Source organism: Somniosus microcephalus, chromosome 2 (genome assembly GCF_052327205.1).
Source record: "Somniosus microcephalus isolate GS21.2 chromosome 2, FLI_Smic_1.0, whole genome shotgun sequence".
In the NCBI taxonomy this organism is placed as follows: Eukaryota; Metazoa; Chordata; class Chondrichthyes; order Squaliformes; family Somniosidae; genus Somniosus; species Somniosus microcephalus.
The window spans coordinates 367030317-367057343 of NC_140988.1; the positions used below are offsets into that span (position 1 = coordinate 367030317).

Sequence of the window (27027 nt, forward strand, 5' to 3'; positions counted from 1 at the left end):
AATTCCAGAGCTTAGGGCCTAGGCAACAGAAGGCACAGCCACCAATAGTTGAGCGGTTATAATCAGGGATGCTCAAGAGGGTAGAATTAGAGGAGCGCAGATATCTCGGGGGGGTTGTGGGGCTGAAGGAGATTACAGAGATAGGGATGGGATATTTAATAGAGGCGCTCAAAATCATGAAGGGCTTTTGATTGTTTCCATTGGCCGGAGGGTCAGTAACCAGAGGACACAGAATTAAGGTAATTGGCAAAAGAACCACGGAAAAGGTGAGGAGAATTTTTTCGTCGGTTTGGCCTGATTGATAGCAGTCTCATTGGGTTTTAATCACACACTAGGGCTTCACCTTATAGCAGAGGCTAACACGCCAGAGCAGTACTGAGGGAGTGCCGGATCATTGGCAGTGCCACCAGCTGATGAGGTATTAGAACTAAGGCCCTGTCTGCTGTGTGCATGCCATCTCAATGGAAATGAGAATCGAAAAGAATCTTAACCTACAGGGTCTCCAATGGATTGCCATTCTGGCCCACCGAAGCCTCTGCCCTGCTGAGAGTGAAGGTGCAAAGTGCTTGGGGGAAGAAAGGATCACTAAAACTATCTTCATCTCTTACATGAGATATATACGGTGCTCCTGCCACTTCAAGAGGGTAGGTCCTTCTCCCATCTACACTTGGGTTCTTTACAGTTTTGGACAAGTGTTTTTTTTTGGTTGAAATGGAAATGAGCCAATTGTGCCGGGCATCATTGTCATCACGATGACAACATGTGCCAATCAAGTGATGGTCTGTTTTTGGTGCTATTTTTGCCATCACTGAATGGTGGTCACAGTCGCTTACATAAACATTGGTCACTGCACTTCAAAGGATACCTCGCCGCGCGAAGAGTTTTGAGGCATCTCGGCAATGTGACAAGGTGCTACACCAGCACACATTTCGCCACACGATAGGGGCAATTTTACCTGTGGCCGATAGTCAGTGGCAGTCAATATCGTTGAAGTCAATGGAAACGGGAATCGGGAGAAGTGTACAAATGGGCGGATTATTTCATATCGCCCATTTTACACTTTCGCCCAAAGTTAAAATGACTCCCAATGTGTTTACGAGTAAAGTTTACAAAGAAGACATTAAAAAAAATTTTTAGGAAGGCAACGTTCCTTTAATGACCATAATGTAAAGTGTCAAGCCAGCTACCTGACATTCAAAAGCTCATTAAATGGAATGAGGTAAATGTTAATTGTCCTTACACAGTTGATATTGCCAGTAAGCACTTCCCAGAGGTGACAGGGCAGTGACAAGTGGGTTGATCGTGATACATTCCCAGATTGTGACCTATCTCATGAGCAATATAGTTAGCCACCTTCCTGGTACCATCCCGTGTATCCTGCAAATGCACCAAAAAAAGGAGTTCATTAGCGTGGTACCTCATGAGCCATACAACAGCATCCACACCTTGGTATGAATGCATAAATCTTTTTGTACACTGTGCTTTCATCTATAGAACCATAGAGGTTTACAGCACAGAAGAAAGGCATTCAGCTCATTCAGACTCTTCACTAGAGCAGTCCAAAACTAATGCCATTGTCCCGCTCGCTCCCCTTAGGCCTGTGCCTTCCGCTGCTTCAAATACCTATTTACTTTTCTCTTGAAAGACGCAATAGTTTCTGCTTCATTCTCTCCCTGTGGAAAAACATTCCATGCTCCCACAATCGTCGGTGCAAATAAATTTCTCTTAACCCATCTCATAGAACCAGAGACATTTACGGCACAGAAGGAGGCCATTCGGCCCAGCGTGTCTGAGCCGGCCATAAAAGAGCTCTCCAGCCTAATCCCACTTTCCAGCTCTTGGTCCATCGGTTACGGCACTTCAAGTGCATATCCAAGTACTTTTTAAATGTGATGAGGGTTTCTGCCTCTACCACCCTTTCAGGCAGTGAGTTCCAGACCCCCACGACCCTCTGGGTGAAAAAAGTTCTCCTCGACTCCCCTCTAATCCTTCTACCAATTACTTTAAATCTATGCCCCCTGGTTATTGACCTCTCTGCTAAGGGAAGTAGGTCCTTCCTATCCACTCTATCTGGGCCCCTCATAATTTTATACACCTCAATTAAGTCTCCCCTCAGCCTCTTCTGTTCCAAAGAAAACAACCCCAGCCTATCCAATCTTTCCTCATAGCTAAAATTCCCCAGCCCTGGCAACATCCTCATGAATCTCCTCTGTACCCTCGCTAGTGCAATCACATCCTTCCTGTAATGTGGTGACCAGAACTGTACGCAGTACTCTAGCTGAGGCCTAAATCAAATCAAATCAAATCAACTTTTATTGTCATTGTTAGTGCACAAGTGCAGTACAACGAAATGTAGGCTTGCGGCTCCCGAGAGTGTACATTTGGATTAAGACATTTAAACATTCAACATACATTTGGCTTGTAGTATATTAACATAAACATAACCATAATAAAGTGCATTGGCAGATGTGCAGGCTTTAGAGTTTATTTGTGGAGTTCAGTAGGATGACAGCCCTGGGAAAGAAGCTGTTCCTAAATCTGGTCGTACGGGTGCAAATGCATCTGTAGCGTCTCCCAGATGGCAGGAGGGCGAACAGGCTGTGGCTGGGGTGGGTAGGGTCTTTGATGATGGACCGTGACCTCCGTAAACAGCGTTTCTGGTATATGTGCTCTATGGTCGGTAGCCGGGTGCCGGTGATGCGTTGGGCAGTTTTGACTACCCGCTGCAGGGCTTTCCAGTCATAGTAGCTACAGCTGCCATACCATACTGTGATACAGTTCGTTAGGATGCTCTCTATTGTGCAGCGGTAAAAGTTAGAGAGGATCAGGGGTGACAGGTTACATCCCTTCAGCCTCCTTAGGAAATATAGGCGTTGCTGGGCCTTCTTCACCAGAGAGGAGGTGTTGAGGGACCAGGAGAGGTCTTCCGTGATGTGGACTCCGAGGAACTTAAAGCTGTCCACCCTTTCCACCACAGCCCCATTGATGTGGATGGGGGTGTGACTTCCGCCTTTAGACTTCCTGAAGTCCACAATGATTTCTTTGGTTTTCTTGATGTTAAGGGCCAGGTTGTTATCGGCGCACCACTTCACGATATGCTGGACCCCCTCCCTGTAGGCTGACTCATCGTTGTTGGTGATCTGGCCTACTACCGTGGTGTCATCCGCAAACTTGATGATGGTGTTGGAACCATGAACAGCCACACAATCGTGGGTGAAGAGGGAGTAGAGGAGGGGGCTCAGCACACATCTTTGTGGGGCCCCCGTGTTCAGGCAAATAGTCTCAGCACATTTCTTACAGACAATCTTAAACTGATCTTGCCACTGACTCCGCAACTAGAGGAAATAGTCTTTCTCTATCTACCCTATCAAAGCCCTTCATTGTTTAAACAAATCTCAATTAAATCTCTTTTTAGTCTTTGATTCAGTGAAAATAGTTGCTTTATGTCTTTAGCGATAGCAAAATACTGCGGATGCTGGAAATCCAAAATAACAACAGAAAACGCTGGAAAAACTCAGCAGGCCAGGCAACATCCGTGGAGAGAAACAGAGTTAACGTTTCAGGTCGAAACCCTTCGTCAGGGCTGAGAAAAAAGCAGGAAATGGAACGGATGAAAAAGGAAGTTTGGGGGCTGGGAAATGGGGGAGGGGATGAAAGAACGAAAGGGAAGGTCTGAGAGGTGAAGAGACATTAAGAGATATTCAAGGTGAGACGAGATGGTAATAGGACAGGTAAAGAAACAAACAATGGCTCTAGATGAAGTGTGAAATGCGCTGGCAGAGTGAGAGACAGCTGCCATGTGGGAGAGAGAAAAAGGAAAAGGCACAAACCAAAAGTGTGGATAAAAAATATATAAAAATATGATAGGGGCCGAGGTTATGATCTGAAATTGTTGAACTCGATATTGAGTCCGGAAGGCTGTAAAATACCTAATCGGAAGATGAGGTGCTGTTCCTCGAGTTTACAGTGAGCTTCCATGGAACAATGCAAGAGGCCAAGGATGGTGAGGTCTGAGTGGTTGTGGGGCGGTGAATTGAAATGACAGGCGACCGGAAGCTCGGGGTCCCCCTTACGGACTGAACTTAACTCTGTTTCTCTCTCCACGGATGTTGCCTGGCCTGCCGAGTTTTTCCTGCATTTTCTGTTGTTATTTTGCTTTATGTCTTGAACTTGCATCACACTCAGGCGAATGGGTGTGAATCTGCCCTCTCTCTCTTTGCTGGCCCCTAAATGAGAAGAGTTTCACCGTCTTAATCCAGTTCCAAGTGGGAACACACCTACAGCACAAAATTGGCCATAATTCTACACTATTTGGCAAAACTAGTGAGAGAGGTCACGAGGTCAGCAGGTGTGAGAATTGGAAGTGTCACACTTTCTTAATGTTAGTGTCAGGGCATGTTGTAAGGGGGAAGCTAAGAGAGCTTGACTCTGCACCTGCATCAACCCGTGCTACATCTAACTCATGCTTTATCCAATCCTACATCTGACCAGCGTAGTTGTGCTATTTCTGTCCCGTGCTATCTCTGCCTCTGCTATATTTAACTCGTGCTATGTCTGATTTGTGATGCATCTGATCCTAGCTATATTGAACTTGTGATACATCTGACCCATGCGGTGTCTACCCTGTACTATTTCTAGCTGGTGCTTTATCTGACTCGTGCTATGTCCAAGCTAGGTGATAGCCTGCCCATGTTATATCCTGGCTTGTAAGATGTCTGGCCCATATTATGTCTAACCTGTGTTATATCTGTTAGAAGAATGAGAGGGGATCTCATTGAAACTTATAAAATTCTAACAGGACTAGACAAACTAGATGCAGGAAGGATGTTCCCGATGGCGGGGGAGTCCAGAACCAGGGGTCACAGTCTAAGGATAAGGGGTAAGCCATTTAGGACTGAGATGAGGAGGAATTTCTTCACCCAGAGAGTGGTGAACCTGTGGAATTCTCTACCACAGAAGGCAGTTGAGGCCAACTTATTAAATATATTCAGGAAGGAGTTAGATATATTTCTTAAGGCTAAAGGGATCAAGGGATATGGGGAGAAAGCAGGGACAGGGTACTGAATTTGGATGATCAGCCATGATCTCATTAAATGGCGGAACAGGCTCGAGGGGCCAAATGGCCTACTCCTGCTCCTATCTTCTTTGTTTCTATGTTTCATGTTATTCCTGACTGGTCCTATATCTAACCTGTACTATATCTTGCTTGTTGGGTATATCTCACCCCTGCTACATCTGACACATACTTTGTCTGTCCTGGGCTATATTTGTCCTGGGCTATAAGCAACTTGTTGGGTATATCTCACCCATGCTATATCAGAACCACACTTTAACTGGCTTGCCCTATATCTAACTCCTTCTATATCTAACCCCTGCTATATCTGACCCACAATTTATTGACACATGCTATATCTGATCCATGCTATATCTGACCCACGATTTATCTGACCAACACTTTCTCTGATCCATGCTATACATGATCCAGGCCTTACCATACCCACAAATTATCTGACCCATCGCTGACACTGGTTGAAGAAGTCTCCAATGTTGCCAGCATTCACCTCAAAGAACACAACAATTCACCCAAAAGATCTGCTGAACAAGCAACATCCGGCCATACCTTGACAACTCCTCCACTTCTCTCCTTCGAGCACATCTCGTTCAGGTAGGCTTGCCCTACCGACTCTTGAAAAGGCACACCACTGGGGAGAAAAAAAAAACAAAAAGGGAAAACTGTTCAGCGAAAGGCAAACCAAGCTGGCTCTAAAGCACTATTGACAGCAAGACATCCCCTTTAAATAACATCCGAAAAGTAAACATTTCCAATAAAGTCTCGTTGGGCCAGCTACTACAGCAGTGTGCAGAGATCTGTATCGAGGATCTTGCTGCCTGAAGTCTATTGTAAGAAGAATGCAAAGCTAGAGCTCCCCTCGGTGGCACAGTAGAGAAATGCATCGCCATACAATCCAAGAACATAGGTTCATTGTCCTATGAGCAGAGATTGAGTCGATTGAGCCTGTACTCTCTGGAGTTTAGAAGAATGAGAGGTGATCTCATTGAAACATATAAGATTCTGAGGGGGATTGATGGGGTAGATGCTGAGAGGTTGTTTCCCCTGGCTGGAGAGTCTAGAACTAGGGGGCATAGTTTCAAGATAAGGGGTAGGCCATTTAAAACCGAGATGAGGAGGAAGTTCTTCACTCAGAGGGTTGTGAATCTTTGGAATTCTCTACCCCAGAGGGCTGTGAATGCTGAGTCGTTGAGTATATTCAAGGCTGAGATCGATAGATTTTTGGACTCTAGGGGAATCAAGGGATATGGAGATCAGGCGGGAAGGTGGAGTTAAGATCGAAAATCAGCCATGATCTTATTGAATGGAGGAGCAGGCTCGAGGGGCCGTATGGCCTACTCCTGCTCCTAATTCTTATGTACCATGGCGCAATGCCAATATGATAAGCATGGTTAATATGTAGATGTACAAACATTCTTCCCCCACTCCCCCACCACCAAATATGCAGTAATTCAAGATGTAGAGGGACAGGTATTAAGTAAGGGAAGTTATTAAGAGCTGTGGGAGTTGAAAGAAATCAAGGGATATGGGGATCGGGCAGAAAAGTGAAGTTGAGCTCAAAGATTAGCCAAGATTTTATTGAATGGCAGAGCAGGCTCGGGGGGCCGAATGGCCGACTCCTGCTCCTGATTCTTATGTTCTTATGAAAGGCTGAGATGAGGTAGATGGGAATGGGAGGAGACTTGAGTATAAACAGCAGCACAGACCAGTTGGGCCGAATGGCCTGTTTCTGTGCTGTATATTCTGTGCTATAATTGAGGGGTGTGGGAGATATTTTCCAGACTTTGGGATCAGATAGTGGACTAAAACGGGTCCTTTCTGGTCCAGAACTTACCTGATGTGCAACTTTTCATGGGCAATGATGCCCCTTTGAAACCAGCGGCACCCCTCCCCCTCCCCCACAGGTGGTAGTTGTACAATGGCACAGCCTCAAAGCTACCTGACAAGTTGGGCGTTATCGTGGTGTTTCCTGGGCAGAAGATCTTCACTTCTCCATTTCATGAACTTTAGCAGAGCCTCTGAGGTGTCCCGGCTGGAGCTGATCTTGTTTTCAGTTGTCCAGATTTCTATGCCAACTAGAAAAATCTGGATATTTAACTGCTTGTAGTAGATCTGAAAAACATAGAATCCCAACAGTGGGCTTAGAACCTGTAAATCTTCCTTGGAATTTCTCACTGAGACCCTCTTTAAATTTATCCCTCGCTTCATTCAATCATCCATGGCACTATTTCGAAGAAGAGCAGGAGAGTTCTCCCCGGTGTCCTGGCCAATATTTATCCCTCAATCAACATCACTAAAAAAACAGATTATCTGGTCAATATCACGTTGCTGTTTATGGGAGCTTGCTGTGCGCAAATTGGCTGCCGCGTTTCCTACATTACAACAGTGACTACAGTTCAAAAAGTACTTCATTGGCTGTAAAGCACTTTGGGATGCCCTGAGATTGTGAAAGGCGCTATAGAAACGCAAGTCTTTCTTTTTATTTTCCAATGGCACAGCCTTCAGGGAGTTGGGCCCCACACCCATCCTATATCCGTCCGTCTTGCTACCTCACTCTTCAACTCATTCTCAAACCCTACACTCTTGACCCAATACTTGATTGCAGTTCTGCGAAATGCCTTGGGACGTTTCCCATGTTAAATGCGCTATCTAAATGCAAAATTTGTTATGGTTCTTGTTGCCAAAAGCACTACCGTGGGAGCACCATCACTACGAGGGACTGCAGCGATTCAAAAAGAAGGCCCACCGGCACCTTATCTGGATGACTGGCGATGGACAACAAACGCCGGCCTTGCCAGAGTCGCTCGCAACCCGAGATCAAAAAAAATTAACTGTTTTCGGATAAAACAGGAGTCCCTATTGAGGATTGTCTCCCATGTCATACAGTGGCACATTACGGAGCTTGCCGGTTGCCATGGCTACATTGAGTGGAGGATTATTGTGAGGAATGTAAGTGCCTAGTGACCTACAATGGTGGTGCTTGGTAATCACAAGAGGGAGGCAGCACTTGGCTGTTGCTGGGCAGGAGGCGGAGGTTGTAAAATTTGATTTATTTCACTTTGTCTGACTGCCCTATCACTCTATTGCTGCACTAGCCATTGCACTGTTTTTATACCTAATAAAACAAGTATTAAACATAGAAACATAGAAGATAGGAGCAGGAGTAGGCCATTCGGCCCCTCGAGTCTGCTCCGCCATTCAATGAGATCATGGCTGATCATCCAAATTCAGTACCCTGTCCCTGCCTTCTCCCCATATCCCTTGATCCCTTTAGCCTTAAGAAATATATCCAACTCCTTCTTGAATACATTTAATGAATTGGCCTCGACTGCCTTTTGTGGTAGAGAATTCCACAGGTTCACCACTCTCTGGGTGAAGAAATTCCTCCTCATCTCAGTCCTAAATGGCTTACCCCTTATCCTTAGATTGTGACCCCTGGTTCTGGACTCCCCGCCATCGGGAACATCCTTCCTGCATCTAGTCTGTCTAGTCCTGCTAGAATTTTATAAGTTTCAATGAGATCCCCTCTCATTCTTCTAAACTCTAGCGAATATAAGCTCAATCGATCCAATCTCTCCTCATATGTCATTCCTGCCATCCCAGGTATCAGTCTGGTGAATTTTCGCTACACTCCCTCCATGGCCAGAACATCCTTCAAATAAAATGTAAAAAGAAGCACAATTCTTTTTAGTGCCCCGATGATTTTTCTCCCCGTTTGCTTGCAGCATTGTTCGTCCTTCTCCCTGCAGTCAGCGTCATGCCATCAAGACTCTTCGGGCCGTCTCCCATTCTAAACCATCCCTTTCCAGGGCCTCAACTTCTTAACTCCCTCGTTCTTCCCTTCCTCTTACGATCTATGATCTAGGATGTCAGCCATGGCTCAGTGGGTAACACCTCTCACCTCTCTGAATCAGAAAGTTGTGGGTTCAAGTCCACCTCCAGAGACTTGAGCACAAAAATCTAGGCTGACACTCCCAGTGCAGTGCTGAGGGAGCGCCGCACTGTCGGACAGGTGCCGTCTTTCGGACGAGACGCTAAACTGATGAGACCCTGTCTGCTCTCTCAGGTGGATGTAAAAGATCCCATGGCACTATTTCAATAGAAGAGCAGGGGAGTTATCCCTGGTGTCCGGGCTAATACTTATCTCTCAAATCAACATCACTAAAAACAGATTATCCGGTCATTATCACACTGCTGTTTGTGGGAGCTTGCTGTGCGCAAATTGGGTGCCGTGTTTCCTACATTACAACAGTGACCACATTTCAAAAAGTACTTCATTGGCTGTAAAGCACTTTGGGGCGTCCTGAGGTCGTGAAATGGCGCTATGGAAATGCAATTCTTTCTTGACAGCCTTTTAAAACCCAAGGTTGGCTGTTTTGAGTGTCGCCATCTTCTGCCCTACTCTTTCCATCCTCATTAGAGTGCTGCATTATGGGCCTTGACCTTTCGGCTGAGCTTTCCAAGAAGAAACGTTTCATTTCCGTTACCTGATTAACGTGATGGGCAAGAGTAATTAAACGCTCCGTCATCTTCCTGAGGTCCCCTTCGTTTTGGAGAAACTGTGGAAAACAAGATGACAGTGAGCGGTTAAGTCGTGTTTATGAAGAGAATGTCAACAATGCACTTTCGAAAACTGGAACAAACCAACGATTTTGGGGTTTTTTTTTGCTCTCATGCTCTTTTCTCCCTTCCTGGCCTGAAGGTGCAAGGAAGCCCAGTAGCCCCAACAAGCCTGTCCTTCTCTGAAAGATTTACTCCCCGTACACACCGTCCCACCCCTTCCCCCTGCCCCGCCCGCCCCTCCAACTTCTCACCGTACCGCTCAATTCATTTTCTCTCTGAAACGAGTAATTTCCTCAATTTTTGCCACTGCCGGGGTGTCTACCCCTGGGCAGCCCGTATGGGAAAATCTGCCTTAGGTGGTGCCCGGTCATTTAATGGTTGGATAATCGAACGTCATGCACACCCAAATTTCCAATATGCACTTCTGGCAGACGTGGCTCCCTACCTGCAACAGAAAATCAGGGAATAGCCCCTCGAATCCTGTCTTGAACCCATTTGCATTGATTGTTTCCCTGTCCTTCACGGTAAATTATTCCCACAAACACTTTACTTGACTAAGTTCTACCCGACCTCCCTTTTTACTCTTCGCCTTCTAATCCTTTAACTTGTGTCTCTCTCTGTTGTTTGAACTCTTCACCATGGTGAGTAATTTGCCTGGATCAATCTTGCCAGACCCCACCATGAACTTGGGACCTTTGGTTACATCACTCCGAAGTCTCCTCTTTTCCCCAGTTTCAGCTACCGTATAAAACACCGTGCAGGGCTTTATTGTCCCGAATGTTCTGCCGTTCTCTCCTGAGGTTGCTGACTAATGGAAGAGTGTGGTTTCACAGAGCCAAACAGGCCTCTAATACCTCCCCCGAGTGGCAACCCTTGATGTGTGCTAGCCTGGAGATTAATGTATTTCTCCATTTGGCAGTTGTCATGAATCTTATCATGACACATGAAGTAACACTGGGTGGCCAGCTGGTGGCGCCGTCTAAGGAGTATAAATACTCGGGCATGGGCCCACTTGTTTCTGTAACCAGGAACTAGTGATGTAACTAGAAATCTCATGGTTTTGAAACAGTTGATTAAAGCCTTGTTTTATACTCAAACCAAGTGCCCAGTAGTCTTTTTACATCAGCGGTCACAGCCAAGATGGACCCTGATGTCCGCACACTCACTTTCCAGCAGATGGGGTAACTGGGCAGTGATCTGGAACATCAAACCTGGGACATCCCTGGCCTGGATGGTTGGGCACCATAACCGGGGTGTTGCAATTTACCCATTCAGTCATCGAGACAAAGCTCCTTGAGGGGAAGGGGATGGGTATCAAGGGACATTGAGCTGAAGTGCAGATCAGCCATGATCTGATTGAATGGCGGAACAGGCTCGAGGGGCATGAATGGCCTGCTCCTGTGTTCCAATGAAAAATCTTACCTCCTCTCTGTCAGCCACCAGGAAGAGCTCAATGCTGAGATTGGTGTTGCGACTCTAGTAAAAAAAATGAAGAAAAAGAACACAATGATGTATGCCTGTCCCTGCAGTTCTCTTATTACTTACACAAAGAAAGAAAAGCCTGCATTGATAGAGCACCTTATTATATCTCTCAAAAACATCCCAAAGCACGTCACGTACAATTACTTACGCTGAAGTGACTGCTCCATTTAGCAAGATCACACAAACAGTAATGAGAAGAAGTTCTGCTCTTCTCTTCGAAGGGATTTCCGTTTGTCTCTTCAACCTTGTTTAATGTCTCTTAATCTCTCCTGCTTTCTATCCTATCACTGACCTTCCCTTTTGTTCTTTCAGTCCCTCCCAGGTGCAGCAGGCGGTTAAGAAGGCAAATGGTATGTTGGCCTTCGTAGCAAGAGGGTTCAAGTACAAGAACAAGGATGTCTTGCTGCAGCTGTACAGGGCCTTGGTGAGACCGCACCTTGAGTATTGTGTGCAGTTTTGGTCGCCTTACCTGAGGAAGGACGTTCTTGCCATGGAGAGAGTGCAATGAAGATTCACCAGACTGATACCTGGGATAGCAGGAATGACGTATGAGGAGAGATTGTGTCGATTGGGCTTGTACTCGCTGGAGTTTAGAAGATTGAGAAGGGATCTCATCGAAACCTATAAAATTCTGTCAGGCCTGGACAGGCTAGATGCAGGAAGGATGTTCCCGATGGCCGGGGAGTCCAGAACCAGGGGTCACAGTCTAAGGATAAGGGGTAAGCCATTTAGGACTGAGATGAGGAGGAATTTCTTCACCCAGAGAGTGGTGAACCTGTGGAATTCTCTACCACAGAAGGCAGTGGAGGCCAATTCATTAAATATATTCAAGAAGGAGTTGGATATATTTCTTAAGGCTAAAGGGATCAAGGGATATGGGGAGAAAGCAGGGACAGGGTACTGAGTTTGGATGATCAGCCATGATCTCATTGAATGGCAGAGCAGGCTCGAGGGGCCGAATGGCCTACTCCTGCTCCTATCTTCTATGTTTCTATGTTTCTCCCCCTTTTCCCAGCCCCTAAACTTGCTTTCCTTTTCCTGCTTTTTTCCTGTTCTGATGAAAGATCTTTGACCTGAAACGTTGGCTCTGTTTCTCTCTCCATGGATGCTGCTGTGGCCTGCTGAGTTTTTCCAGCGTTTTCTGTTGTTATAAGGAGAAGAGTGACCAATTTATTTGTTTTTTGACGGTGATGGAATGAGCAAGGAATGTTGGCCAGGACACTAGGTGACTTCCCTGCCTTTCTTCAGGCAGCCCCATGCCATCTGTAGTATCCACCTTTACAGCACACAGGCCTCAGCCTAATTCCTCATCCAAAGGAGAGAACTCCCTGCACTTTTGTACAGAGTGTCAGCCTCGATTGTGCGCTCAAGCCCTCTGGTGGGACTCGAATACAAGCCTCCTGCCAACTGTAGCAAGTTAACTGTCCAACTGAAAGCAGTCACTCCAACAACAACAACAACTTGTATTTATATAGCGCCTTTGACGTGGTAAAACATCCCAAGGCGCTGCACAAGAGTATTGTAAGACAAAAAATTTGACACCGAGCCACCTAAGGGTAAAATAGAGGTGACCAAAAGCTTGGTCAAAGAGATAGATTTTAAGGAGCGTCTTAAAGGAGGAGAGAGAGGTAGAGAGGCGGAGAGGTTTAGGTAGGGAACTCCAGAGCTTAGGGTCGAGGCCACAGAAGGCACGGCCACCAAAGGTTGCGCGATTATAATCAGGGATGCTCAAGATGGCAGAGTTAGAGGTTATATTTAAAAAGTTATTCACTATTCTAAGCCTTCAGCTCTTCCAACTCTGGTCTACTGCACACACCCTCTTCCTCACCATCAATGGAGAAGCCTTCAGCCAACTTGCCTTTGTCTTATTACATCTCTCTCAAACTTCAAATGTCCCCTCTTCAACCACACTACTCTTCTGCTTCCTCATCCTCCTACTATCCTCACCACTTTTTGGGTAAAGAGGTTTCTCCTGAATTCCCTATTAGAAACATAGAAACATAGAAGATAGGAGCAGGAGTCGGCCATTCGGCCCCTCGAGCCTGCTCCGCCATTCAATGAGATCATGGCTGATCATCCAAATTCAGTACCCTGTCCCTGCTTTCTCCCCATATCCCTTGATCCCTTTAGCCTTAAGAAATATATCTAACTCCTTCTTGAATATATTTAATAAATTGGCGTCAACTGCCTTCTGTGGTAGAGAATTCCACAGGTTAATTAGATTAGTGACTATCTTATATTTATGGCTCCTAGTTTTTGAATCCCCTACAAGTGGAAATATCTTCTCTATGTCTACCCTATCGACCCCCTTCACCATTTTAAAGACCTCTATCAGGTCACTTCTCAGCCTTCTCTCTTCTAGAGAAAAGAGCCCCAGCCTGTTCAGCCTTTCCTGATAGTTATAACCTCGCAGTTCTGGTATCACCTTTGTGAATCTTGTTTTCACCTTCTCCAGTGCCTCTATATTCTTTTAGTAATACAGAGACCAGAACTGTTCACAGTGCTCCGAGTGTGGTCCAACCAAGGTTCTATATGTTTAACATAACTTCTCTGCTTTCAATTCTATCCCCTCTAGAAATAAGGGTTAACCTTGGTTTCTTACCATGAGATTCACGGGGGCCAGGGGAAGGTGCCTCTTTGTCCGGACGTGCTCTGACCTGCTCACTTTGTGTTTGTGGCTGCCATCTTCCACGGGGTCAATGGAGTAGCCTTGGTCTCCGATCGATATGTAGCCGCTGCAATGAAAGGCATTCATGGGTTTCTCAAAATGACAGGCACCTAGCAGTGCTAGCTGTGGCTCAGTGAATAGTATACTTGCCTGCTAATGTCAGAAAGTTGTGGGTTCAAATCCCACTCCAAGGGACTTGAGCACAAAAATCTAGGCTGACACTCCAGTGCAGTGCTGAGGGAGTGCCGCACTGTCAGAGGTGCTGCACTGTCAGATGACACATTAAACCGAGGCCCCGTCTGCTCTCTCAGGTGGTGTAAAAGATCCCACAGCCGCTATTCTGAAGAAGAGCAGGGGAGTTATCTCTGGTGTTCTGGCCAATATTTATCCCTCAACCACAAAAACAGATTATCTGGTCATTATCACATTGCTGTTTGTGGGAGCTTGCTGTGTGCAAATTGGCTGCCGCGTTTCCCACATTACAACAGTGACTACACTTCAGAAAAGTACTTCATTGATTGGAAAGCACTTTCAGACGTCCGGTGGTCGTGAAAGGCGCTATAGAAATGCAAGTCTTTCCTTTTGATAAAGGCTGGTATCGCATAAAAAGAAAGGACTTGCATTTATATAGCACCTTTCATGACCCCAGGACATCCCATTCAGACAGCCGTTGAATCACTTTTGAAGTGTAGTCACTCTTGTAATTTAGGAAACACCGCAGCCAATTTGCGCACAGCAAGCTCCCACAAACAGACAGCAAATATTTTTTTAGCGATGTTGGTTGAGGGATAAATGTCGGCCAGGACACTGGGGAGAACTCCCCTGCTCTTCTTCGAAATAGTGGATCTTTTACATCTACCTGAGAGAGCAGACGGGGCCTCGGTTTAACATCTTATCTGAAAGATGGCACCTCTGACAGTGCAGCACTCCCTCAGCCTAGATTGGGACTTTGAACCCACGAGAATATGACTCGGAGGCGAGAGTGCTACCCATTGAGCCACAGCTGACATTTTAATTCATCAGGTTGTGTGTGCTGGTTCACTCATTGACTGAACGTCGAGGCTACAATTCCTACCTGAGACCCTGGCAGGTGCAAAGAGACAGCGAAGAATCTTCTACTCCCTCGACAAAGCCCGTGTAGCAGCAGTGATTCTGGAACAGAATTGAGAAGTGTCTGATTGAATGCGTTAATTGTCTGATAACTTTTAATACCTTGTTACATCATGCACACTGTAAACCTTTGCTTTAATGGATGTCTGCATCGTAAAATTAATGTTTCTTCTATTTCCCGGCTAGTTTATTACACCATTCCGCGGTCCTGTGTCACAGGCACTGAATGTAAAGTAGCCACAAGAAGCCACAAGAACATAAGAACTTGGAGCAGGAGTAGGCCATTCAGCCCCTCGAGCCTGCTCTGCCATTCAATAAGATCATGGCTGATTTTCTACCTTATCTCCAATTTCCCACCCGATCCCCATATTACTTGATTCTCTCGGTGCCCAAAAATCTATCGATCTCAGTCTTGAATATACTCAACGACTGAGCATCCACAGCCCACTGGGATTCACAGAGATTCACAACCCTCCGAGTGAAGCCATTTTATACGGTTCAATGAGCCATGTGTGAGCCTCGGCTATTTGCCTGCATGATTCATCACAGATCATCCCCATATATGCCCTCTCAGCAGGGGTCGCTGGGCAGTGATGAGGATCGGGTACGGCGGGTGTTTTTTGCCCCGTTCCCTAGTACAGGAACATTGGAGACAATTGTAGCTTCACCTTTCAACCTCCCTAACAAACCTCAGCCCAACTCAGTACAGGCCGGGGAACAAGGCTGGAGATCTCCATGATGTACATGACTCAGCTGCTTCTACAACCGACTCACTGAATCATGTGGATGGCTCTTTACATTGGAACAGAGTGAGATGGGATAGAGTCATAGAGTCAAACGGCACAGAAGGAGGCCATTCGGCCCATCGAGTCCGTGCCGGCTCTCTGTAGAGCAATCCAGTCAGTCCCATTCCCCCGCTCTATCCCTGTAGCCCTGCAAGTTTATTTCCCTCAAGTGCCTATCCAGTCTCCCCTTGAAAACATTGAGTGTCTCCGCTTCCACCACTTCCGTCGGCAGCGAGTTCCAGGTCCTCACCACTTGCTGCGTAAAAAGTTTTTCCTCACATCCCCCCCTGTATCTCTTGCCCAAATCCTTAAATCTGTGTCCCCTAGTCCTTGTACCATCAACTAGTGGGAACAGCCTTTTCCCGTCTAGCCTATCCAAACCCGTCATAATCTTGTACACCTCTATCAAATCACCCATCAACCTCCTTTACTCTAATGAAAACAAATCCAGCTTCTCCAACCTGTCCTTTGTAACTAAGATCCCCCATCCCCGGAACCATTCTGGTAAATCTCCTCTGCACCATCCCAAGGGCCTTCACAACCTTCCTAAAGTGTGGTGACCAGAACTGGACGCAATACTCCAGTTGTGGCCTAACCAGCGCTTTATAAAGGTTCAGCATAACTCCTCTACTTTTGTACTCAATACCTCTATTTATGAAGCCCAAGATCCTATATGCTTTGCCAACCACTCTCTCAATATGTCCTGCCACCTTCAGGGACCTATGCACATTAACTCCCAGGTCCCTCTGTCCCTGCACACTCTTTAAAACTGTGCCATTAAGTGTATATTGCCTCTCCCGGTTCCTTCTGCCAAAATGCATCACCTCACACTTCTCTGTATTAAATTCCATCTGCCACTTGTCTGCCCATTTTGCTAGCCTTTCTATGTCCTGTTGCAGTCATTTGGTATCAACCTCACTGTTTGCCACCCCCAAGTTTGGTGTCATTGGCAAATTTAGAAATTCTACTCTGGATTCCAATATCCAGGTCATTTATATATATATCAAAAAAAGCAGTGGACCCAGCACTGACCCTTGGGGAACACCACTGTCTACCATCCTCCAGTCTGAAAAACAGCCATTTACCGCAACTCACTGTTTTCTGCCCTTAAGCCAATTCCTTATCCAAGCTGCCACTGACCCACCTATTCCATGAGCCTCAATTTGGTTAACCAGCCTTTAAGGGGAACTTCTCCCACTCGAGCCTCCTCCCATTCTTTCTCATCTAACTCTATCAGCATAACCCTCTATTCCCTTCTCCCTCATATGCTCGTCTAGCCTCCCCTTAAATGCATAAACCAGTTTGGCCGAATGGCCGGTTTGTGTGCTGTAAACACTATGTAATTTAATGTTAGTGTCAAGACTCACTAGGCGATGTCGTCCCTCCGTTACCATGGATCCATCCGCTAAGTAGTGGGATTCACTGTAGGTCTTGGCCAATAGGTCTCTGAGGAAATGAAACACAAAAATCTGCGCTGTAACATGTGCTAATTATTATTTGAATGATTTACATAGAATTACATAGAATATACAGCACAGAAACAGGCCATTCGGCCCAACCAGTCCATGCCGGTGTTTATGCTCCACTCGAGCCTCCTCCCGTCTTTCCTCATCTAACTCTCTCAGCATAACCCTCTATTCCCTTCCCCCTCATATGCTTATCTAGCCTCCCCTTAAATGCATCTATTTAATGAGGTTGGTCAAGCAAATTATTAAATATATGTAATGGTGCCTCTGCTATCACTTCCCTAGATTCTTTTAAAATGCATGGATGCAATCCGTCCGGACCAGGGGGGGGTTTATCCTCTTTGTGTTTGATTAGTATATTTAATATTCCTCCTCTTTTTATTTTAAATGCGGTTATATCATTTCCAATGTCATGTCCAACTGATCCAATTCACTGCTAAATACTGAAGCAAAGTCATTATTTAACACGTCTTCTCTCCTTCTCTTTTCAACCTTGGTGGTGCCCTGTAGCTGAATAATGTCTTTCATTGACTTGTGTAACAGGCCACCCACTCAAAATATTGTCATCGCTCCACCATTGGCGGCCGTGCCTTCAGCTGTCTAGGCCCTAAGCTCTGGAATCCTCTCCCTAAAAATCTCCGCCTCTCTCTCTTTCCTCCTTTAAGACGCTCCATAAAACCTACCTCTTTGACCAAGCTTTGAGTCACTTATCCTAATATATCCTTATGTGGCTCAGTGTCAAATTTTGTTTTCCAATCGCTCCTGTGAAGCGCCTGGGGATGTTTTACTACATTACAGGCACTATATAAATGCAAGTTGTTTTGATTCGATGTGAGGTGGTGTCTATGTAAAAGAGCCTTGGCCCTTACCCATGGTTTTCAATTGAATTTTAAAAAGGCCAAATTAGTGATAAAGTAAGAATTGGAAGTAAGAATTTGGTTTAGTGGAGGTAGGACTCTTGACTGTTAACTGACACATGTTTCTATAGGGTACTGAATTTGGATGATCAACCATGATCGCATTGAATGGTGGAGCAGGCTCGAGGGGCCGAATGGGCTACTCCTGCTCCTATCTTCTATGTTTCTATGACACCTTTCTGTTAGGGAAAGAAAATAGAGACAAGGCTGAAGTAAGGACATTCCCTTCACGGACAATAGGGGGCGTTTGTACACTACATCACAACTATCTGACTGAAATTCTCAGTTCATTATGGATTCAACTCCAATTATCGACTGGTCGCCGTCCGAACACGGGGCATTCCTTGCGCAATCAAGTCTAGTTTGTCTACCCGTAAACATACTTTGGTATGCTACTTTCTAAAAACAAATTAAGAAAGAAAGATTTGCATTTCTACAGCGCCTGTCATGACCACTGGACGTCCCAAAGCGCTTCACAGCCAACGAAGCAGTTTTTTTGAAGTGGAGTCACTGCTGTAATGTAGGAAATGCGGCAGTCAATTTGCGCACAGCAAGCTCCCACAAACAGCAATGTGATAATAACCAGATAATCAGTTGTAGTGATGTTGGTTGAGGGATAAATATGGGCCAGGACACTGGGGAGAACTCCCCTGCTCTTCTTCGAAATAGTGTCATGGGATCTTTTATGTCCACCTAAGAGAGCAGACGGGACCTCGGTTTAACGTCTCATCCGAAAGTGGGCACCTCCAACAGTGCAGCACTCCCTCAGCACTGCACTGGGAGTGTCAGCCTTGATTGTTGTGCTCAAGTCTCTGGAGTTGGGATTTGAACCCACAAACTTCTGACTCAGAGGCACGGGTGCTACCCACTGAGCCACGGTTGAATAATGCCTTTCTTTGACTTACGTAATAGACCACTTACTCAACATGTTTAGAGTCGGCATGAGGTGGTGTCTGCCTTTGCACCTCTGGAAAATGTGATGCAAGGCTGCCTGAATCAGATGTGGCCAAGAGGTGTGAGACTGCCTTCCAGGGCAGTTTGGCATCACCTCAGCTTTCCCCAAACTAACACCACCCTGGCGGGCACCATCACCGCAACAACCTCAATGGCTCAAGGACAAGGCCCATGCTCGCCAGCACCACCATTCAACCCCCTCGAGCCTGTTCCGCCGCCATTCAATTAGATCAGGGCAGATCTGCATCTCAACTCCATTTACCCGGGCAACTATAGGTCAGCAAAGTAAGTACTATCTTGGCAGCGTCGCCACATCCTGAGTATAAATAAAACTATGGTATAACTGCAACTGGTGCAAAGTGAAGGATAAAAAATTCCCAGGTGAGTTTGGAACGGCTTTAAAGTTCATTTTTAATTGCGCTAATCTAATAGGAGAGCAGACTGTTCCTTGGTTCTCTGTTGAGAAACTTTACCCTGTGTTCTGATACAGGTGAGGAAAGCTCTGTATAATCTGTGATTTCTCACATCTGTAGAGCTCGGCTTGTCCTGGTCTTAAAATTACGTGATGCGTTGAGTTGCCTCTTCCCTTCGCTGGCTGCAAGGGTCCATTGCAAAATGAGTTTGGGCACCAATTCCGCGTGGGCGTGGGCACACAGCACCAGAACTGACTCAGTTTGTTCTAATCATAGAATTATAGAATCATAGAATCTTACAGCACAGAAGGAGGCCATTCGGCCCATCGTGTCTGTGCCGGCTCTTTGAAAGAGCTCTCCAATTAGTCCCATTCTGATGCACTTTGCCCACAGCCCTGCAAATCATTCATTTTCAAGTATTGAAAGTTACTATTGAATGTGCTTCCATCGCCTTTTTAGGAAGTGCATTCCAGATCATTACAACTTGATGCGTAAAAAAAGGATTCTCCTCGTCTCCCCGCCTGGTTCTTTTGCCAGATTATCTTAAATCTGTGTCCTCTGGTTATCGACCCTCCTGCCAGTGGGAACAGTTTCTTCCCCATCTACTCTATCAAAACCCAAATCAGTTTGGCAATCTTACTCAGAGAGCCCACAATATGGCTCAATGGAAAAATGTCACACCAATGCAGTAGGGCACACTTTTTTTTGCTTCCCAGAATGTGATCATTTTTTCTCCCCAATTTCTTCCCCCTCTTTTTCCTGAAGGTGCTGACTCAAGTTGGGGTACAGTCCCATTGACCATAGTACCCTGTTGGAGTGACCATTTTTCCACTGTGAGCCCAGCGGTGAGCGATGGAAGGACATGCGTGATTGCGAAAGGCATAGAGGCCAAGCTGGGCTCTGTCCGCAAATGGAATTCATACACGCACACTTCCTTCACAGCAGACACTGGATGGTAACCAGGAGCTTGAACCTTGGCCCACCTACCTACCTGACCCATTGTAAATGTTTTTAGATTAGTTCAGGATGTGGGTGATGCTTGCAAGGCTGCAGTTACTGCCCATTCTTGTTTTTACAAGTGAATGGCTTGTTCGGCCTCCTCAGAGTCACTTCATAGAGTCATAAAGTTATACAGCACAGAAAGAGGCCCTTCGGCCCATCGTGTCCGCGCCGGCCATCAAGCCCTGCCTATTCTAATCCCATTTTCCAGCACTTGGTCCGTAGCCTTGTATGCTATGGCATTTCAAGTGCTCATCTAAATGCTTCTTGAATGTTGTGAGGGTTCCTGCCTCGACCACCCTTTCAGGCAGTGAGTTCCAGATTCCAACCACCCTCTGGATGAAAAAGTTTTTCCTCAAATCCCCTCTAAACCTCCTGCCCCTTACCTTGAAACTATGCCCCCTGGTTATTGACCCCTCTACTAAGGGGAAACGCTCCTATCTATCTACCCTATCTATGCCCCTCATAGTTTTGTACACCTCAATCAGGTCCCCCCTCAGCCTTCTCTGCTCTAAGGAAAAGAACCCCAGCCTGTTCAGTCTCTCTTCATAGCTGAAGCGCTCCAGCCCAGGTAACATCCTGGTGAATCTCCTCTGCACCCTCTTCAATCACATCCCTCCTATAACGTGGCAACCAGAACTGCACACAGTATTCCAGCTGTGGCCTAACTAGAGTTTTGTACAGCTCCATCATAAACTCCCTGCTCTTATATTCTATGCCTCGGCTAATGAAGGCAAGTATCGCATATGCCTTTATAACCACCTTAGCTACCTGTCCTGCTGCCTTCAGCGATCTATGTACATGCACACTAAGGTCCGTCTGATCCTCTGTCCTTCCTAGGGTCCTACCATTCATTGTGTATTCCCTTGCCTTGTTAGTCCTCCCAAAATGCATCACCTCACACTTTTCAGGGTTACATTCCATTTGCCACTGTTCTGCCCATCTAACCAACCCGTCTATATCGTCCTGTAGTCTGAGGCTTCCCTCCTCACTATTTACCACTCCACCAATTTTTGTGTCATCTGCGAACTTACTGATCATACCTCCTACATTCATATCTAAATCATTAATGTACACTACAAACAGCAAAGGACCCAGCACCGATCCCTGCGGTACACCACTGGACACAGGCTTCCAGTCACAAAAACAACCTTCGATCATCACCCTCTGCCTCCTGCCACTAAGTCAATTTTGGATCCAATGTGCCAAATTGCCCTGGATCCCATGGGCTCTTACCTTCTTGACCAGTCTCCCATGTGGGACTTTGTCAGAAACATTACTGAAGTCCATGTAGACTTATAGGGCCAAACCAGGTAGAGGTGACAGGCTCCCTCCTTGAAGGGTGTTGGTGAACCAGTTGGGCGTTGGACTGTTTACAACAACCTGCCAGCTGTCAAGATCAATTTTTCCAGGTGCCAATTACCACATTTTTTGGAATTTATTATCATAAGTTAACAAAAGAACCAGAGGGTAGAGAAAGAGCATTTTTTTTATACAGAGTGAGTTGTGGTGATCCGCAATGCACTGCCTAAAAGGGTGGTGGAAGCAGATTCAATAGTAACTTTCAAAAGGGAATGGGATAAATACTTGAAAAGGAGAAATCATCAGGGAAAAGAGTGGGGGGGGGGTGGAGTGAGACTGATTGGAAAGCACTTTCAAAGAGCCGGCACAGGCATGATGGGCCGAACGACCTCCTTCTGTGCTGTACCATAATAACTTGCCACAGTGCGTTTTGAACTCACAAACCCTGTTCCTTTGTTGCGAGCCCATAACCACGTTCGCTACATCCCAAATGAGCTGTTGCAGTGGTTGAAATCAACAGACGAGATAATGGAACATCTGGCACCTTCTGGCCCAGAATGCAATCCTTGTGTCACTGCCATTGTTCCCTCGACGATCTGCAAGGCACCGCCGCAGGCCGCTCACAAGCATTTCCATGGGAAATGGAGATGGAGATGGACCCAGGAGACTCCTGCACTACCTTCCTAGTTCTTTTACTCTGTCTGGCAGTCACCCATTCCCTGTCTACCAATCTTGAGAGTGATGTAGTCCAATCTGAAACTAAGGTCTTTAATCTAAACAGAGGAAACTACAAGGGTATGAGGGACAAGTTGGCCATGGTAGATTGGGAGACTACACTGAAAGGTATGAAGGTGGACATACAATGGCTAACATTCAAGGAAATAATGCATAATTTGCAACAAACATATATTCCTCTAAGGCATAAAAACCCAAAAGGAAAAGTGATCCAACCATGGCTAACAAAAGAAATTAAAGCTAGCATTAAGTCAAAGGAGGAAGCTTATAATGTTGCCAGAAAAAGCGGTCAGCCTGAGGATTGGGATCTTTTTAGAAATCAGCAAAGGGGGACCAAGAATTTGATAAAGAAAGGGAAAATGGAATATGAGCACAAACTAGCAAAAAATATAAAATTGGGTTGTAAAAGCTTCTATAGGTATGTGAAAAGGAAAAGACTGGCGAAGGTAAATGTAGGTCCTTTACAGTCAGAGACGGGAGAATTTATAATGGGGAATGAGGAAATGGCAGAGAAATGAAATAAATACTTTGTTTCTGTCTTCATGGAGGAAGATACAAAAAACCTCCCAGAAATACGAGAAAACCAAGGGTATGATGAGAATGAGGAACTTAAATAAATTATTATTAGTAAAAAAACAGTACTAGCAAAATTAATGGGACTAAAAGTCAACAAATCCCAAGGACTGGATGACCTACATCCTAGGGTTTTGAAAGAGGTGGCCATTGGAATGGTGGATGCATTGGTTATCATCTTCCAAAATTCTATAGATTCTGGAACGGTTCCTGCAAATTGGAGGATAGCAAATGTAACCCCGCTATTTAAGAAAGGAGGGGGCGAGAAAGCGGGGAACTACAGACCTGTTAGCCTCACATCAGTAGTTGGGAAAATGCTGGAATCTATTATAAAGGATGCAATAACTGGACACGTTGAAACTATTAGTAAGATTGGGCAGAGTCAACATGGATTTATGGAAGGGAAATCTTGTTTGACAAACCTATTGGAGTTCTTTGAGGATGTAACTAATGAAGTAGACAAAGGGGAACTGGTAGATGTGGTGTATTTGGATTTTCAGAAGGCCTTTGATAAGGTCCCACACAAGAGGCTGGTGAACAAAATTAGGGCACATGGAATTGAGGGTAATATACTAGCATGGATTGAGAATTAGTTAACAGACAGAAAACAAAGAGTAGGGATAAACGGGTCTTTTTCAGGATGGCAGGCTGTGACTAGTGGGGTATTGCAAGGATCAGTGCTTGGGCCCCAGCTATTCACACTCTATATCAATGATTTGGATGAGGGGACTAAATGTAACATTTCCAAATTTGCTGATGAAAGAAAGTTAGGTGGCAGTGGCAGTGTCAGTTGTGAAGAGGATGTGAAAAGGCTTCAAGGGGATCTCGACAGGCTCAGTGAGTGGGCGAGAATATGGCAGATGGAATATAATGTGGATAAATGTGAAGTTATCCACTTTGGTAGAAAAAACAGAAAGGCAGAGTATTTCCTAAATGGTGAAAGATTGGGGAATGCCGATGCTCAAAGGGACCTGGGTGTCCTTGTACATGAGTCACTGAAAGTGAATGTGCAGGTGCAGCAAGCCATTAGGAAGGCAAATGGTATGCTGGCCTTCATTACAAGAGGATTTGAGTATAGGAGTAAAGAAGTCTTACTCCAATTATATAGGGCCTTGGTGAGACCATACCTGGAGTACTGTGTACAATTTTGGTCACCTTACCTAAGGAAGGATATACTTGCCAGAGAGGGAGTGCAACGAAAGTTCACAAGATTGATTCCTGGGATGGCGGGACTGTCGTATGAGAAGAAATTGAGTGAACTAGGCCTGTATTCTCTTGAATTCAGAAGAATGAGAGGGGATCTCATTGAAGCATACAAAATTATTACAGGGCTTGATAGGATGGATGCTGGGAGAATGTTTCCCTTAGCTCTGGAGTCTAGAACCAGGGGCCACAGCCTCAAGATAAAGCGTGGGCCATTCAGGACTGAGATGAGAGGAAATTTCTTCACACAGAGGGTGGTGAATCTTTGGAAATCTCTAGAAACATAGACACATAGAAGATAGGAGCAGGAGTAGGCCATTCGGCCCTTCGAGCCTGCTCCGCCATTCAATGAGATCATGGCTGATCATCCAAATTCAGTACCCTGTCCCTGCCTTCTCCCCATATCCCTTGATCCCTTTAGCCTTAAGAAATATATCCAACTCTTTCTTGAATATATTTAAAGACTTGGCCTCAACCGCCTTCTGTGGTAGAGAATTCCACAGGTTCACCACTCTCTGGGTAAAGAAATTCTTCCTCATCTCTGTCCTAAATGGCTTACCCCTTATCCTTAGACTATGACCCCTGGTTCTGGACTCTCCGACCATCGGGAATATTCTACCTGCATCTAGTTTGTCCAGACCTGTCAGAATTTTATAAGTTTCGATGAGATCCCCTCTCATTCTTCTAAACTCCAGCGAGTATAAGCCCAATCGACCCAATCTCTCCTCATACATCATTCCTGCCATCCCAGGGATCAGCCTTGTGAATCTTCGCTGAACTCCTTCCATGGCAAGAACATCCTTCCTCAGATAAGGTGACCAAAACTGCACACAGTACTCAAGGTGTGGTCTCACCAAGGCCCTGTACAACTGCAGTAGGACATTCTTGCTCCTGTACTCAAACCCTTTTGCTATGAAGGCCAACATACCATTTGCCTTCTTCACCGCCTGCTGCACCTGCATTCTTACCTTCAGCGACTGGTGCACAAGGACACCCAGGTCTCGTTGCACTTCCCCTTCTCCCAATCTATTGCCATTCAGATAATAGACTGCCATCCTGTTTTTGACACCAAAGTGGACCTTGCATTTATCCACGTTATATTGCATCTGCCACGTTTCTGCCCAATCACCCAACCTGTCCAAATCATACTGGAGTTTCTCGGTATCCTCCTCGCAGCACACATGCCCACCCAGCTTTGTGTCGTCTGCAAACTTGGAGATATTACATCTAGTTCCCTTATCTAGATCATTAATGTATATTGTGAATAGCTGGGGTCCAAGGACCGATCCCTGCGGTATCCCACTAGTCACTGCCTGCCACTCGGAAAAAGACCCGTTAATTCCTACTCTCTGCTTTCTGTCCGCCAACCAGTTCTCTATCCAAGTCAATACCTTGCCCCCAATCCCATGTGCCTTAACTTTACACGCTAATCTCTTATGCGGGGCCTTATCGAAAGCCTTTTGAAAGTCCAAATACACCACATCTACTGGTTCTCCCTTATCTATTTTCCCAGTTACATCCTCTAAAAATTCCAGTAGATTAGTCAAGCATGATTTACCTTTTGTAAAAATGTGGGCTGTGGAGGCTCAGTCATTAGGTATATTCAAAACAGAAGTTGATAGATTTCAGACTAGTAAGGGCATCAAGGGATATGGCGATAGGGCCGGTGAATGGAGTTGAGGCAGAAGATCAACCATGATCTCATTGAATGGCGGAGCAGGCTTGAAGGCCTACTCCTGCACCTATTTCTTATGTTCTTACAAAATACTGCACACGCGCAGAAATATAAAAGGACCGCGCGTTGAAATAAACAAGGCCGCGCAGAACAAAGGACAATGTAGAGGGAGCTCTGGTGCCCACCTCTTTATAATAAGAGAGGTGCTTACCGTGCTTTCACCAGGTGCAAGAGGTGGTCCTTGCCTCTGAACCGCAGCAAGTACCGCACTTGTTTCTCCTGGTCACTCTGCCATTCCCACCGAAAAAGAAAAGAAATAGAAATGACCATCAGTGTGCAGTACAGTCCCACTGAAAGGGACAACACGTCAAACTACCTGAAGCAAAATACCGCAGATACTGGAAATCTGGAGTAAAAACAGCAAATGCTGGGCAATGCTCAGAGGGTCAGGGAGCCTCTGTGGAGAGAGAAACAGAGTTGGGGATGATTTTAACCCGACTCGCTCAGCAGAAACCTGGCGGGTGGGTGGTTAAAGTCACCCCCGGCTCTTACCTGTCCGAAAGCCGCCATGATCGCAACACCTGCAGTTTTAACCTGCTCTCCTGAGCAGGCGGCAAGGACACAGGCCCGGAGCCAACCTGGGTCCTTCTTTACATACGCATCTTGCAGCCCCGATGACATCATTGAGACCCGACTGAAATTTTAACTCGGGCCTGAGCGGGGAATCCACCTGGAGTTAAAATCGGGGCCGTGCCAACGGTTCAGGTTGACAAAAGGTCATCGACCTGAAACGTTATCTCTGTTTCTCTCTCTCCACAGATGCTGCCTGACCTGCTGAGTGTTTCCCAGTATTTCCTGTCTTACGTCCAGTTGCATGGAATTCCATATTACAAACCCTGGTCTCAGGTGACACTCTCGTTGGATGTGGCAATCGGCAGCAATGCCCCTAGGGCTAAGTGGAGTGAGGGGTGGTAAATCAAACTCCTGATCACGATTCAGTGCACACCTTTGGATGTTGTTTGAGGGCTCTGAGTCCCTCCATTATTGAATAACCCATCGACACTCCTGGTCTCGGCTACCGGCACCCGTGAAACTTTACCCCAGCAAGAGT

At 45.9% G+C, this 27027-nt stretch overlaps 1 protein-coding gene across 1 annotated transcript in view; it reads right to left on the minus strand.

Annotated features, from left to right (window-relative positions):
- Window positions 1-27027, minus strand: part of LOC147123748 (snake venom metalloproteinase BjussuMP-2-like) — a 47713-nt gene that overhangs the window by 6123 nt on the left and 14563 nt on the right. Inside the window, exons 3-11 of the mRNA XM_086004919.1 lie at window positions 26128-26204; window positions 17047-17125; window positions 14860-14936; window positions 13719-13851; window positions 11057-11110; window positions 9559-9630; window positions 7011-7183; window positions 5621-5702; window positions 1241-1377 (exon numbers count right to left, since the gene is read on the minus strand). Coding sequence (XP_085861045.1) covers window positions 1241-1377; window positions 5621-5702; window positions 7011-7183; window positions 9559-9630; window positions 11057-11110; window positions 13719-13851; window positions 14860-14936; window positions 17047-17125; window positions 26128-26204 — 884 coding nt within the window. The remainder of the gene's footprint in view (window positions 1-1240; window positions 1378-5620; window positions 5703-7010; window positions 7184-9558; window positions 9631-11056; window positions 11111-13718; window positions 13852-14859; window positions 14937-17046; window positions 17126-26127; window positions 26205-27027) is intronic.